The 14826-nt window shown below is 34.1% G+C and overlaps 1 protein-coding gene across 1 annotated transcript in view; it reads right to left on the reverse strand.

Moving 5' to 3' along the window:
* Positions 1–14826, reverse strand: part of STXBP4 (syntaxin binding protein 4) — a 64086-nt gene that overhangs the window by 46261 nt on the left and 2999 nt on the right. The window contains exons 2-14 of the mRNA XM_010170307.1: positions 14327–14400; positions 14046–14141; positions 12991–13060; positions 12055–12129; positions 9763–9848; positions 8946–9075; positions 8261–8393; positions 6049–6155; positions 5475–5646; positions 4325–4403; positions 2123–2205; positions 1527–1623; positions 31–143 (exon numbers count right to left, since the gene is read on the reverse strand). Of these exons, the coding sequence (XP_010168609.1) occupies positions 31–143; positions 1527–1623; positions 2123–2205; positions 4325–4403; positions 5475–5646; positions 6049–6155; positions 8261–8393; positions 8946–9075; positions 9763–9848; positions 12055–12129; positions 12991–13060; positions 14046–14141; positions 14327–14400 (1315 nt within the window). The remainder of the gene's footprint in view (positions 1–30; positions 144–1526; positions 1624–2122; positions 2206–4324; positions 4404–5474; positions 5647–6048; positions 6156–8260; positions 8394–8945; positions 9076–9762; positions 9849–12054; positions 12130–12990; positions 13061–14045; positions 14142–14326; positions 14401–14826) is intronic.

A 14826-nucleotide genomic window follows, 5' to 3' on the forward strand; every position in this document is an offset into this window, starting at 1 on the left:
AGTTACACGCTGTACAGGCACATATTTTACCTGTGAATCCAGTAAGCTGGCAATTTCATTGACCCCAAATGTTACAAATTTTTCACCATCATCTGTTGCATTCAATTGCATAGAGAACAGATTCCTTGATACTTCAACGAAATCTAAAAAACAGTTTAGATTTTCTTGCTGTAGTCCACAAGTTCAGTTTAGTAGCAGTATCACCAGATGTAGCACAACTACTAATGTCACAATATATGGCTACCCTTTTATAAATGCAGCATCTGCCTTTCATAAGCTTTTTAAAGGAAAATATGAAAATCAGACACATCTCTCTGAAGAGAACCATTTGGTAAAGCCTGTAAGAATAAGAATAAAAATGTTCAAAAAGGGTCTCAGGATGAAATAGCCCCGAATCAAGTTGTGAAAGAGAAAAGAAAACAAAAGCTGGTGTGAAGTTCTCCTTCAAAGTGCCTGGTTAGAGATGTCCTACATTTGGCAGACCCCTGTGAAACATTAAAAGAAATCTGCCCACTTGTTAAACACCTGCCCTTCCCAATGAATTGGTGTTATTAGAGGAGATGGTGTCTATGCAGGAAAAAGCAAAAATGATGTGCTAGCTCACAGCTCATAGTTTCCTTTGCAGGTCCTTTAAGCCCCTGATAGAGATCTGGTAAAATTCATGTTGACCAAGTGAAAGTTTTAGATACAAACACTACAGCATTCTCAATCAACATGGCTGGGATTATCCATTCATTTTGAATGTACAAAAAAAAAATTCTTCTACAATATGACAGAAAAGTGGAAATATAAAGGTCTGTTTGTTTACATCACATAAAATCTGATGGAAGTTTCAGTATCTTTCTTGGTAAGGTACTTGAAAATACAGTATCTTTTGGATGATCAAGTACAAGAAGTTATTTTTCATATACTAGTGTTTGACACTTTTTCATAAACTTTAGGAAAAACGTGAAGTCTCCATCAGTTTTAGCATCAGAACTATCACGTCTCACAGTTTATAACAAATATTCTTAAATTGTTAGTACCACCTTCCAAAATTGTTATACCCAACAAAAGCAACTCATTCCCATCAGAATTAGATTTAGCTAGAAGAATAATCATGATGCTTTCCATGCAAACCTCCTTCTATGTGCAATAGTTGAAATGTTCTCACTTCTCACAAACTTAACAAGTTAAATAATCCATCAGTTTAGTTGCTTCAGGAAGTCTCTTTAACCATCAGTACTGTCCCAAGTAATTTTTGGAACAATTACAGTATCCTACTGTTGAGGAAAAAACTTAGGAATTTGTGAGCATAAAATCAAAACCTTCTTAAGACTGCTCTTAATTAGATAAATTTGTGATATGCTTTCCAGTTTCAGAAATCCAATTTTATTTTTATACAGTAGAATAAGGTTCTTGCCTCAAGGTATCATTTTATTTGCAGCAGCAACCCAATACTGACATAAAATACATTAATGGTTATTACCTATTATTTCTATATTTTGCCATTTCATTATTTTCCATGGTAATTAACAAATTATTACCTCCAAAAGATACTGTTCCTTTAGAATCTTTCTGAAGTTGCTGCCTTAGGGCTTGCTGCTGTTCATCTGTGGGCTGAATCCCAAGATAATTCAATGCCTGGAAGGAGAAAACTTATTTTGCAGGAATAAAAAAAAAAAAAAAAAAAAGGACTAGGGATAATGACTGCAGGGACATGGGGGAGTAATTAAAGAGCTATACTTCAAAGAGCCTTTGTATGAGTACTCTCTCATTGACAACACTTTTATGCCAGAGACACTCTGTGACTTTTCCTTCTAATTGAGAGATGTTCAGATATTATTTAACCTTGAATACAGATGAGTGTAATAAGCAAAACCCTTTGTCCTTAATAAATGCCTCAAAAATCCTGAGGGATGTTCAGATTCCCAGAAGAGTTAATCAGTAATTAGATTAACAAAAACAGTAATTTGCACAATATATACAATGAAATATTGGCCTGCAACCTGAAAGAACTATCCAAATAGAAAATTTGGTGTATAATTTATACCTTAAAGGTTGTCATGCTTGAAATACACTCCAGATGTTTTACATGTATCATGAAGGAGAAAGGAAAACTCAAGAGATTTGAAGTATTTACCCTCTCCAGCTTTTCTAGTTTGAGACGAAAAGTAGAGTCTCTTCTTTGCAGCTCAAGATCATCATTCTGGCTGGGGGCAATAACTAAGAAGGAAAAAAAAAAAAATGATAGAGTTGTAACTATTGCTTTGGAAATTCTGTTCTGAAGTTCTGTTCATCAAATGGATGCCAGCTAAATACCTACTTGCCACAAATAATGTTAATATTTAGATTGACTTCTTTTTTGAAGAACATAATTGTAATACACAAAAATTCTGAGTATCAATCACAAACTATTTTTTCACATCAAAAAGTGACAAGTCGCAAATTAGTAGAAAGAACCCAGGAATAACTTAGAGCGATTCATCAAGCATATGGCTTATACTTATGGTATTTTCTCTTCTGTCAGATACATAGTTACTCTGGAAACAGAAGGGGAAACACACTTGTGCATTCTGAAAAAGACCTTCAAGACACACCCTCAGCATAATCAACAGTTCCCAAAAGCCTATCCAGTGACCTAGCAAACGCTGTGGAAATGGAGCGAGAATGACCTGTTGCCAACTAAGGTCCGTGTGGAGGTAGCGCAGACTGAATTCTAGCAGGCTCCTCAGTATGTTTCCCTGGGGAGGAACTCTTTTCCAATAACTTCTACCCATTAAGCCATCATCCCCTCCTCTCCAGTCCTCATAGTCAGAAATACAACAAGTCTGCATAATTTTAGTTGGTTGCATTAATAACTTATGGTGCATCTATTTTATTTCCAACATCCACAAATGATTAAGCTGAGGAAAGGAAAAGAAGCTAGCAGTATTAAGCAGTCCATATGCAAGATTTCAGAATAATTGCTTAATTGCCTTTTTTTTTTTTTTTCTGTGTGTGCTTAGTTTTAATGGAACTTGAGAAATACAGTCATAGCTTTGTCATACCTCAGACACACCTGTGGATACAACACAAGCAGCAGCAACCTTTGGAAGCCTTTGATGACAGACAGTAGGCAAAAGGAGCAGTTAACTTTCAATTTCTTTGGATTTTAGATGTATGTAAATAGAACAAATTCATTGACTTGGGTTTTTTTTCAGAAGAAAATGGAATACTTGTGTTCATTATTCATAAGTATAATTTAGATCTTAATTCATTCTTTCATTAATGGACTAGAGAGGTACTAAAACCAAAACCAGCATTTGAAAACTAAAGGATCATGTAGTTTGAGATTCTCCCTAAAGGAACAGAAGGAAGCGGATAGAATACTGTTTTATTGGGTTTTTTTTCACAGCATATCTGTTTCCAAGCTCAAAGTAATTTACATTCTCTTTATATGCCAAAAGCATAAACCAAAACATCTTGAAAATCTCTGACACTCACACCTCTCACATGCTATATTAAATTCTGAAGACAGTAGGCTAGAACCTCAGCTGAATTGGCATACTTCCTTGCAACTCAGAATGAAAAAGCCTTGTGTATGAGTTTTTGCAAGAATTTCTCAAAATTGTGCTGTTTTTTTCTTACAGCATTAAAGAAAATAAATCTAATAGCTTCTTTAATTTTTCAAGGTTATCCTTGAAAAAGGGCAGCATGAGAAGTGGAAGCTCTGACTGAGGAATTGCAATTGTTCAGTTTAGATTTGGTTCTGACCAAATTCTACAACCTCTGTTTTTCCGTAGTGCTGTTTTCAAAATATATATTTAGAGATATGATCCAAGTGACTGTTGTCTTTATCTGAATGTCATGACTGTCAACTGTAAATATACACAAATTTATATCCATTATTAACTGAAAAACTGTCAAAGAGGTCTGTGTGTCTGTGTGTTATTTCTGTCCTTCTGATATGCTGCCCTGATTTAAAAAAAAAAAAAAAAAAAAAGTGTAAGCAGTATACATCCACAGAATTTCATCCAATCAAGAAAGCACAGTTTCTATGGCAACCTAATCTTGATCTATATGTGAGTCTTCATTATCTGGTCTCTACTAAGTCTATTATCATTACTGCTGTATAACAAACGTTGTGATCACTCATTTTTGTTTAGTTTCAGCTGTCCGTTAAAGACAATGTAAATTGTATTTGACAGAAGCTACTAAACCTTGACCTCAGTCCTTTTTTTAGTACTACAAAAATAGTGCAGTATTTCTTTTTTTAAAGACTATTCAGTCTCACTATGTACTATTTTCTGTATGCCAGTTCTTGAAGAAAAAAAGGGTGGTAGGGACTTAAATCAGCACTTACCAGAGGCAGACACATCAGTAGGACTGCTGTCTAGAGAAGTAATTGGAGACTGCTCTCCCATCTTGACTCCAGTTTCCGTCTATAAAAGAAAATCAAAAGCCATGAAATGGCATTTCTAAAGCAGATCACAAGCCAGACTAGAAATATACGTTGATGTAAAAGAGAGGAAGACGAAGGAAGACCAGGGGGAGAAATACAACTGGAAAGATCAAAACAACCCTTGGAGAAAATGGAAGGCATGGGGTCGTGGTGATGGCAAGAAGGCACGCCATTCAAAAAACTCAGATCAGGGTCTTATCAAAACCTTAGTTAGGTTTTGAATATCTTCACAGGTTAAGATAGCACAGCCTCTCTAGGCAACCTGTTTCAATGTTTATATCTCTAATAGGAAAGAAAAATGGACAAGAATTTTAAGTACAAATGTAAGAACAATTGAGAATCACCTATTTTGACTTTGTGTTTGACATGGAACATTTTATTCTTCCTCGTTCAAAGACAATATTTAGTTTTAAAAATGTGATAAATTGAAAATGTATTTTTAAAAATTGAAATCAGAGTAGTTTTAAAATCTTATTTCTTATGGTCAACATTACTTCTTTACGCTAATGGTGAACTGTATGAATTAAAACAATTGTTGCTTAGCTGAAAGAAGGGGGAAAAACCCACATTCTTCTGGGACCCTGATTTTTAAGCAAAAATCCCATCATCACGGAGGAAGTGTAACTTGCGAGACTGTGCTGTACTTACACAAATGTAGTAATCAGAGAGAACTTTATCTCTGAAATATACAACTATGTATAGCTGATTCTGAAACTTTACACCCTAGAGAAACAGTAAGGAGAATTTTGTATCTAAGAACATGGTTAATGCTTATTTTATCTGATTTGTTTTCTTACCACAAGTCAACCAATACTCTTTATTCTGCCTATCAGTGTGGTTTACACTACTGTTATACAACATGTCTTCTGGAAAAGTCTTGATATTCCAAAGAATTAATATTGTGCAGGAAAAAAAAGACCCAGTCATTTTCTTACTAGAATGGAAACTGAGCTGAAATAACCCTCTACTGAAATTCCAATAAAACTAGGAAAAACAACCATTTGCTCACTTTATTCTAAGAGGAGTAATAAGGAGGAGTAATAATACTCACAGCATTTGGAGTGAACATTGAAACAAGCTTCCCATTAGGAGATTCAAGAGGACTAAGTTGCTCTCCACATGTTATAGAAGACATTAAGAGACTGGAAGGACGTTGCAGAGTCTCTGAATAACTGGGAATATTTTTTTGTCTAATAAAAGCTATCTCCCAAAAACTTTCAAACCTAGAATCAAAATTTAAAAAGTTTCACTATACTGTTCATAAGATTATATGCTACTCTTGCTAAATTTACAGTTTTCCAAACACTGTGCATGACTTCATTTATTTATTTTTCTAAAAGGATGTTTCCTTTACCATCATTATTCTCCATGACTAAAAAAGGCTAATAGTGTGGGCCTGTTTTTTTTTTTCTTTCTTTGGAAAGGAAGGAAAGTATCATGATTTTACAGGTCTACAAGGTGCATTTGAGTCTTTTTCTACTAAATAATATTGCAATTGAATATAGAAAAAAATTAATATCCCTTGCATTTTCTGTAAGTACACACAATGGATATTTCACAATCTGATCATCAATATTATACAATAAATCATTTTGGAGAGTTAGCTGTTTGACAGTAATAGATACCTCATCTTTGTTCTGTTGATTATACTTTTTGCCTCTTCGTAGGAGACACCAATCATTGACTCTTTATTTATGGACACAAGTTGATCTCCAGGCTTCAACCGTCCATCCTAACATAACAAATAAAAAACCCAAACCATAAATTTTATATTAATTGCTAACACTATAGAAAGAAGTATATAATCTCAGCACTTTAACATATTCCTCTGGATCAGTTAAGACAAGAAATACCAAGAATGGTTATACATTTTTGCTGACAATCTTCCAGAAATAAACAGCTGATCAAATGATAATTTAATCACGATAGCAGTCATTATAAAAGCTTCATCAGACAGAACGGATCTCACATATTGTGTGAAGAAGAAATTCAGACACAGATGCATATTTCTGTTAAAGGAATCCAAACAAACCAACCACAGAGAGCAATTTTTCCAGCAAGAAGCCCCAACCCATCTGACTACAGGAAGCTTCTTTACTAATTAATTCAGCTGTGAGCTGGATTACTTTGTATTTCAAAACAAAATGTTCATGGCTATACATGGGACTCTTCAGTCACTTACCAGTCATATTAATCTTAATAAGGAAACTAGATTAGTCTATTAGGAATTCATCAGTCAAAACCATGATAGAAATAATATTGTTATCTTTGTGCTTCTGCTGAATTCATTGCAAACTTTCTACCAACACAGGAACATACCACATTTCTGTCTCAGAGACTGTAAGACAAGACTTTAAACATGCTAGGCTAGATTTCTTACTAAGATAAAGCTTTCTTTACTCACATTTTAAGAGGGCTCAACAATTGAACTGCAAATTCATGTAATCTACCCATGGTTACACAGTTAGTTATGACATCTATCTAATGTAACACACATACAGGTCTGTGTTCTTCAGCTTTTAAGAAATTAACTGCAGAATCAATCTGACCATGTGAAACTGTGTACAGAAAACGATACATAGGAAAGAAGTAAAATACCTTTTCAAGAGCAGTATAATTTTACATATTTAATACCAGCATACCATCATTTTAGCTGTATTATTTCAAACTTATGATAGCACTTTATTACATTTTTTTGCAGTAACACTTAGTGTTTTGGTTTTGATTAAAGAAAAAAGTTGTAGATCTTTTGTTTCGCTTGCATCCCGTCTATTAAAAGATCTCCATTTCAGTGCTGCCCTCGTGTGGCAAGAGATTTAAAATACGCTTGCTACTTGGGCTTCTCAAACAGGACAACCAAGATTGGGAAATTACCCATAATACTGCTAATATTAGAACCTACTGCAAATTCATGTCTCAGTCTATCGATTATGTATGATAGGCTTTAAATTATAGGTTTATACCGAGAAAACTGTTTTAGAAGCCACAACAAAATAGAAGAAAACAAAAGAAGAATTATTGCCGTTTATCCACTAAAAGAAGTCCAGGATAAACATTCAATTTTTTCCTTCCATCTTGACATTTTGGGATTAACCTTAATCTACGAAAATTGAGTCTCAAATAGTTAAAGACTGTTTTGGGGCAAAACTCACTGCTCATGAAATTAACTCATACCCTCCTGCTTGGCAAGAGGCAAAAACTGGTTATCTACACATCAAAACAACCATAATAACTCAGAATGCAAAAATATACACTTGGATAAACAGTTTTGTGTACTTGAACCAGACAGTTCTGTTATTTTTTTTAAACGGACAAACTCTCCTGATTTACATATTGCATTTGTCATAAATGAAAACAGTAATCAGTACTAATTCATAAATTTTATTAGTCTGCACTATCAGAATATTTTTATTCTAATTTGCCTACACAATGCTTTCCAACTGCAAGGATCCCTGTAAATTAAGTCCAAGGGAAAAATTATTTTTTGAATTTACAAGAAAAAAAAACCAAAGATGCAAGCTGTAGCTCTGCCCCATCTGTACTGATTTACTTTGCATCACGCAACCTCTTAAAGAAGTTGATTTCTTACTTTCTCAAATGTAAATTGGGGAACAAGATCTTTATTTATCTCAAACGAACTCATGAATAATTTTCAGTACCATGTACCATGCCATGGTGCAATGAGATAACTCTGTTTAAAGAGAAAGCATGCAGAAACACAAACAAAAATTTGTATTTAAAATATAACCTTATATGTAAAATACTGAAGTATGTACTAAGTGAAGGAAAAAAATACACGTGGACTGAAGGGGGACAGAGGGAAAAAAAGGTCTTTACCTTATGGCAGTCACCACCAGGGATAATTTCTTGAATGTATACCAAAGGCCCTTCATTTCTGTTAATTCCTCCAACGATGTTCAAACCTAGGCTTGTTCCTCTGCAAACAGAGATAATCTGAAATGCACTATCTCTACAAAGAGAAAGGAAAAAAGAAAAGTATAATGACTTCACAGAACTAGATGTTCAATAAAGACTAAAGTGATACAGTATCTTTATCTTACTGATTTCACAAATATGTACTACAGCAACAAACAGAAACAGTGGACATTTAATTGCAATGTTCAAACGTCACGCTGCCTACCTACTACAAAATCAGCAGCTTCAGTTGTTACTTCTGGCAATTACAGAAAGAACTGGTATGTTATTTTACAAGAATAAAAGCTCCTCTGTACTATATATATCCCAGGCCTAGTGCCTAGTTACCCATAAACAAGAAGCATTAATTCCTTAGGAGACATTAAGATCAAAAGTCAATCTCATTGATCTACTTCTACCATGTAAATAATAAATAAATGAGAAAAATACCTTATTAAAACTGTCAGTTTGCAATATCAATGGCATTATAACTTACAGGACTTAAAAAAAAAAGTTGAACACTTAGTGCTCAACCCAAAATTCTCCTGAGCAGCCAAGTACACCAATTTCTACACACAAGAGAATTACAGTCAGTTTCAGAAATTACTTTGCAAGCTTTGGGGATGGTGCTGGGACAGAATTATTTCTGCTGATGGTCATGGTATTATCCTTTGGATGCAACTGAGGACTCTGTGACCTCGAGGATGAGCCAGAAGAAGGGCTGTCTATAGATTTTGCTTAAAGAAAAGAAACAATGAAAAAAAGAAATCAAACACACATTGGGGAAAAAGGACAAAGTTTCAAATCACGTAAGTAGGTTCAGTGGGACTATTATCATGTTAGAAAAAAGACAAACTATAAGCAATCAAATGAACAAAAGAAAGCTTATGTCCACACAGCTAAGAATTGTAAGCCACCCAGGGTTCCAAGAATAATTCCTTAAAACATAACAAGTAATGATTTTGTTGTTTGGTTTTTTTTGCTTTTTCCCAAACTGGGTGCAAAAATAATCTCAACTGAATAATTGTTCATGCTATAGAAAGGCAGTAAGTAGGTAACAATTCCATGAGGACAGAATGTATGGCATTCTAGCTCAGATTTTTATTATTACTTTGAAATCTTATGGTACATTTAATCTACAAATATCAAATACTTTTCACATTACTCATTAATTAAAATTGCTGAAAGTAGGTGTTAATATATTTAAAGAGTTGGGGAAACTGACACACAAACCAGTCAAGTTACATGTTTAGACTACAAATGAAATGTTAAAGTCTAAGTAAACCTGTGTGTTTTGCCTGACTTTCAGTCACTTCCTCCCATACACCCTCCCCCTAAATGAGAAGAGTTTTAAGTGCTAGCTTCTGACGCCACTACGACTATTATCCTAAAGGATTATGTCAGGCTAGAAAGCAATCTCTCACCAGCTAATAGTTGCGTTGGAGAACTTCTTGCAGAGCTGGTGTCACTGTGAGAGCCATACTTATCCATCAGGTCAAGAAATTCTTTCCTGTGGCAATAAAAAGATCATTTCCATCATTATTTGGCAGCAGTTTAAATGCACCCTTTGAAACCTGCTACTGTTTCTACTTGAATGGTCACCCTTCCTCAGAGAAGGAAGCTCAACTTCAACTGAAAGAGGAAAGCTCTGACAAATGTTCTAAGAGGCAAGGAAAAAATCATGTAATAAAGAAGAATAAGGATGGAATAGCACTAGACTATGAATTAAACAGACTGTTGTTAGAAAAGCTTAATTATTACCTCTCTTTACCCTGGATTTCAAGACTTTAAAAACTTGTAATTCAAGTCAACTACAGCTAATAAGACAGTGGTATTACTGAGGTCCAGAACAATTTATTTGTATTAGAAGGAATCAGATAGTATACCCATAGCATACTTGTAGATTTAAGGAATGCTTTTAGTTCAACTATACTGAAGAACCCAGAAGAGACTGGCAAAGATGTGGCACCTCAAAAAAGAGGATAGAATAAATATTTATTAATTATTCAAGAATGAGTAACATAGATGCAAATTCTTAACTTCTATTTAGCTTTCTCAGAAATTTGCAGTCTATTTCAGCTTAGGTAAATATAATTATATATAAAATATTGTATTTGCTTGGGCTTTGCTTATCTTTTTCATCATAATATCTTTTTTAAGAAGTCCCAACAGATGAAATAAAGGACAATTCTTAGGCACACTGTTGAAAAAAATTAATAAAAATTAAAAGCAGAAATTCTTCGCAGAAACCAATCATGTTGTAACAAACTGGCAAAAAACTGGCAATGATGTACATCCTGTATTACACGCATTTAAGAGAAAACAAAACCTCTTGATTAATTTAATACTGAATGCAGCCTATTTAAAAAAAATAATCTAAGCTATGATTACCTCAGTGATAACAGATTAAAAAAATAATCTATAATGATGTAAGCAACATCAGTAAATTAATATTATAGAATTAGAGAGAGAGAACATAAATTAACTGATTGCAGGGAACGCAATTCCCAAGTAATTACAGTGACTGCAGAGGGTTGTTGAAATCTGATGGATGTATTATTTCTTAAAAAATAACAAAATTTATTGAACTAATGCCAGACCCAGGGAACACACATAACACAGATGAGTGTAAATCAAATAATCTTTTAGCACAGGAATGTACAGTCACAAATTAATTCACAGGTGTCTGAGTGAGGGACTATATGTAGTGGCAAACTCTGCACAGGCCATTGGGCATACCACCAGAACGGTAAAAGGACTGATGGATTTTAATTATTAAAGGAGTTTACAGGAACTAGGTCAGTATGCTTTAGATAAAAGCAGATTAAGAGTGGACCTCACATATATCTAGGCAGCCTGAAAAAAGGAGAGATCAGAGGCTACAGAGTGATTTAAATGTCTGTCAAATACAAATAATAAAGGAGCAGAAAAAGGAAGCTTCAATCAGACAAAAGGCTAAAGGAATTTATAGAAGATTCCTTTATGGAGAGATTACTCTGTAAGTGGAACATCCCAGGAAAGGCAAATAACAGCAGATACTCTCGCAATGATTATCAAATATAGTTACATAACAGCCATCTCCTCTAGAGATTTAAGTCAAAAGGGGATACAGACCTGGATCATAGCATTTCTGATGATTCTCTGCCAATAATGGTTTATATGCTTAACTTTAGACAGCAAGGTTAAAGCAATGTTTGACATAAATATCCTTATAATGGATATATTTTGGACTATCTGCTGCAGTGAACAGTTTAACCTACTTAACCAAACTAATTCGAAGCTCATTAAAGATTGAAAAGCAAACTTCTGAAGGAGAACAACTTCATCTGCTTTTTTTCTAGAAGGCAAGACCATCTTAAATCATACAGTTCTGTGGTACCATTGACCTGAAGTATTCCTCAACTTTATTATTTTACATAGAAGTATTAAAAAAATTATCACAGCAAATAGTTTTCAGTGGTATTAGCTGATAACATAACATTTCAATCCCCTTCATTAAACTGAAATTGGCCTGAGCTTGCTACTTTAATTGAGGTAAATAGTCTCAGAATTAATTGGTATCAAATACCACACAGAAAAATGTGACATGTGGTGCAATTTTGTGATTAAAACTAATCTGAAAGAAAAATACATGCAAGCCTGCCTATTCAACTTTACACATAGTGTTGGCTTTTTGTTAGTTTTGAGGTTAAAATAATGTTTCATTTTTCTCTTACTTTGCTTCTTCATCTCTGGCAACTAGCAGAGACACGTGATTGGATGCTGATGCTGTTCGCAAGATGTCAACAGCCCTAGAAGGGAGGAAAACAGCCAAATAAATATACCAGGGTTCTGTCAAGAAGTACACGGTGAGTAATGCTAAAAGAGCAGGAAAGTGAACAAATTCTTAACATAGTTAACAATTTTGACAGCCAAATACAGAGAAAAAAGTTTGCCAGCAGCACAACCCAAATCAAGCATTGGAGAACTGAGCAAAAGACAGACTGTGGTGAACCTGTGCCTGGTGACACGAATAAACTGGGATTGCCCTGTCTTTCCTTTCTCTCTTGTCCCCATCTCTCCTTGTTCCATCCTACTACCTACCTGGACCTCCTTCAGGATTAACAGCATAACCCAGAGAAAAAAACTACTGCTCAGATACGCTTCATTGCTCAGGATGTCCCTCAGCACTCTAATTTTTCTTTGAATTTTAAATCTATGTCTCCAACACTAAGCTGCATTGATGTCTGGTGATCCAACTATACAAACCATCCAGCATACTGTACACATTTTTCTAAACAATTTCTCCTTCATTCTCCCATTACAATGATACTTGTTAGCTGCATCATTTACATCCACCGGTATTGAACCACAACAGGTAGTTATAAAAATATCTAAACAGCTTCATAAGTTTTAATGCTATTTTCACATACATTCTATAATCTATATAATTGAGAAACTGGCTTATTCTGTCATTGTAAAAGCATATAAAGTCCTGTCACTTTTCCACAATAGTTTTGCTGAATTAGCTTTATAGCATAAATTAATTGCCAGTTGAACTCCAAGGACGTCAGTACAGTTGAGCTCTTTTAAGCAGTAGTTGATAATGTCCAAAAAACCCCCATGTAATATTCCCAGGTCTAATAAACATTTAGTAAGCAGTACAAACATACCTTTCATTGGTTACTCCAATTAAGTTTTCTCCATTAACATCCAAAATTAGGTCGCCAGTGAGCAAACGGCCTGGTAACAAAACCAACAGCAATGGATGAAGCAACAGAAAAATGGTGAACGTGTTATATCATGGTAATAAAACAGGGCTTTTTCTTTCAATTTTATGTCTTCTAATGCAATAAACAACCTTATGACTTTTAGCAGATTTGGTTCTGATCCTAATTAAGCTACTATTGTAATAAGACATTAATTATCAATGTCTTATTAACCACAGAATAGCCACTGAAAATAAGTGGCTATTTGTATTATTTACACATAGCACAAATATTTGTGGGACTGGAATTTACATTTCACAGTTGATGAATTAATTATCAGCTATATTTCACTCTTAACATACATGTAAGCTATGACTTATAAATACATTAGTGTTTTATACATTAATAAAGACATTTAAAAGATTTTTTTAGAACCAATTCTATTTTTAACCTTCTGCAAATATCAAGTTTAGGAACTATTACTTTTGAAGTAGATTTAGATTATTTTAAATGACTATTCTGCACAATGGGAAATCTCAAAAAACCCCATACAGACCTAGGACAGAAGGGTACTCTGTAACTCTGTTAATGCAAACTCTACTTAGTATAATTCGTTCTCTTCACACTGAACTTCTAAACCACCACTCAAAAAAAAACCCCAAAACAATCAGAACTCATTAAAAATACTGGTCCTGTAAAGGAAATGCTACTCTTATCGCTTACGAATTAAGAGGTTCAGCATCTCAACACTTAACTAGCAGTGCTGAAAGATTGCAAATAGCTTTCACACCAGTTATATCAAGATTTGAACACACTATCAAGAACTGAGAGTATTAAAATATTTTCCCATGAAGGGACCAAACTTCATTTCTCTATGTTAAGGTAAGCCACAACATCATGAATCCTGACTAAACCATGCTATTTTAAATACCCTTATCCACAAAGTAAAACAAAAATTACTTCTTTTGGCAGCTTTTTATATGCAGTGTGTTTGTAAGAAAAAAACTAAAATTACTTACTATCTACAGCAGCAACCCCTCCAGGTAGAATTCTCTTTATGAAAATCCCATAATCTTCTGCTGTTTGTGCCCGATAACCTCCAATAATTTTAACTCCTGCAGAACAAACAAAACAAGCAAGAAATTGGTTATTCCACCTACTGTGCTAAATGGATTTATAGTCAAATCCATAAAAGCCAGATAAATTAAATTTGTACTGATGACAGTGTGAACTGGAAAAGCTCACCAGGTGCTTTTAGATTTGCTTTACTTTGAATCAACAGAACATGCCATCTAATTACCTAATCCATTTTGACAATCAGAAAAAGAAATGCGGTGAACAGCTCGATTGATTCCATGAGGGCCCATAATAGTCCTAAGGAATAAAATAAAAGTAATTAAATCTCTAATTACAGAAATGTATGTGGAGCTATGTTAATACAGAAGAAATTACAGTGACCATGTTCTTAACTCTAATTCAAACCAAAACCAGTTTTCTATAAATGACAACTTTATATTGTTTAAGAACTCTGTGCAACCCACTCCCAACAAAGAAAAAAAATCAATCTCCTCATAACAAATATAAGATGATAAGGTAAAATAAAGTACATATAGAATTAAATAGAAACAAAATCCCATAACCTGGTCCAGCTTAGCATTTAAGCAAGAAAAACACATCATAATGTCTTAGATCAGGTAATGAAAGTTAAAACAAAATGACAGCTAAGATAGTGTATACAAAAATAGTTTCTAGGATATCTAACATGTAACTTCTTGGTTATTCATTAACATGATCTTTTCC

This window comes from Antrostomus carolinensis, unplaced genomic scaffold (assembly GCF_000700745.2).
Source record: "Antrostomus carolinensis isolate BGI_N321 unplaced genomic scaffold, ASM70074v2 scaffold14066, whole genome shotgun sequence".
Classification (NCBI taxonomy): Eukaryota; Metazoa; Chordata; class Aves; order Caprimulgiformes; family Caprimulgidae; genus Antrostomus; species Antrostomus carolinensis.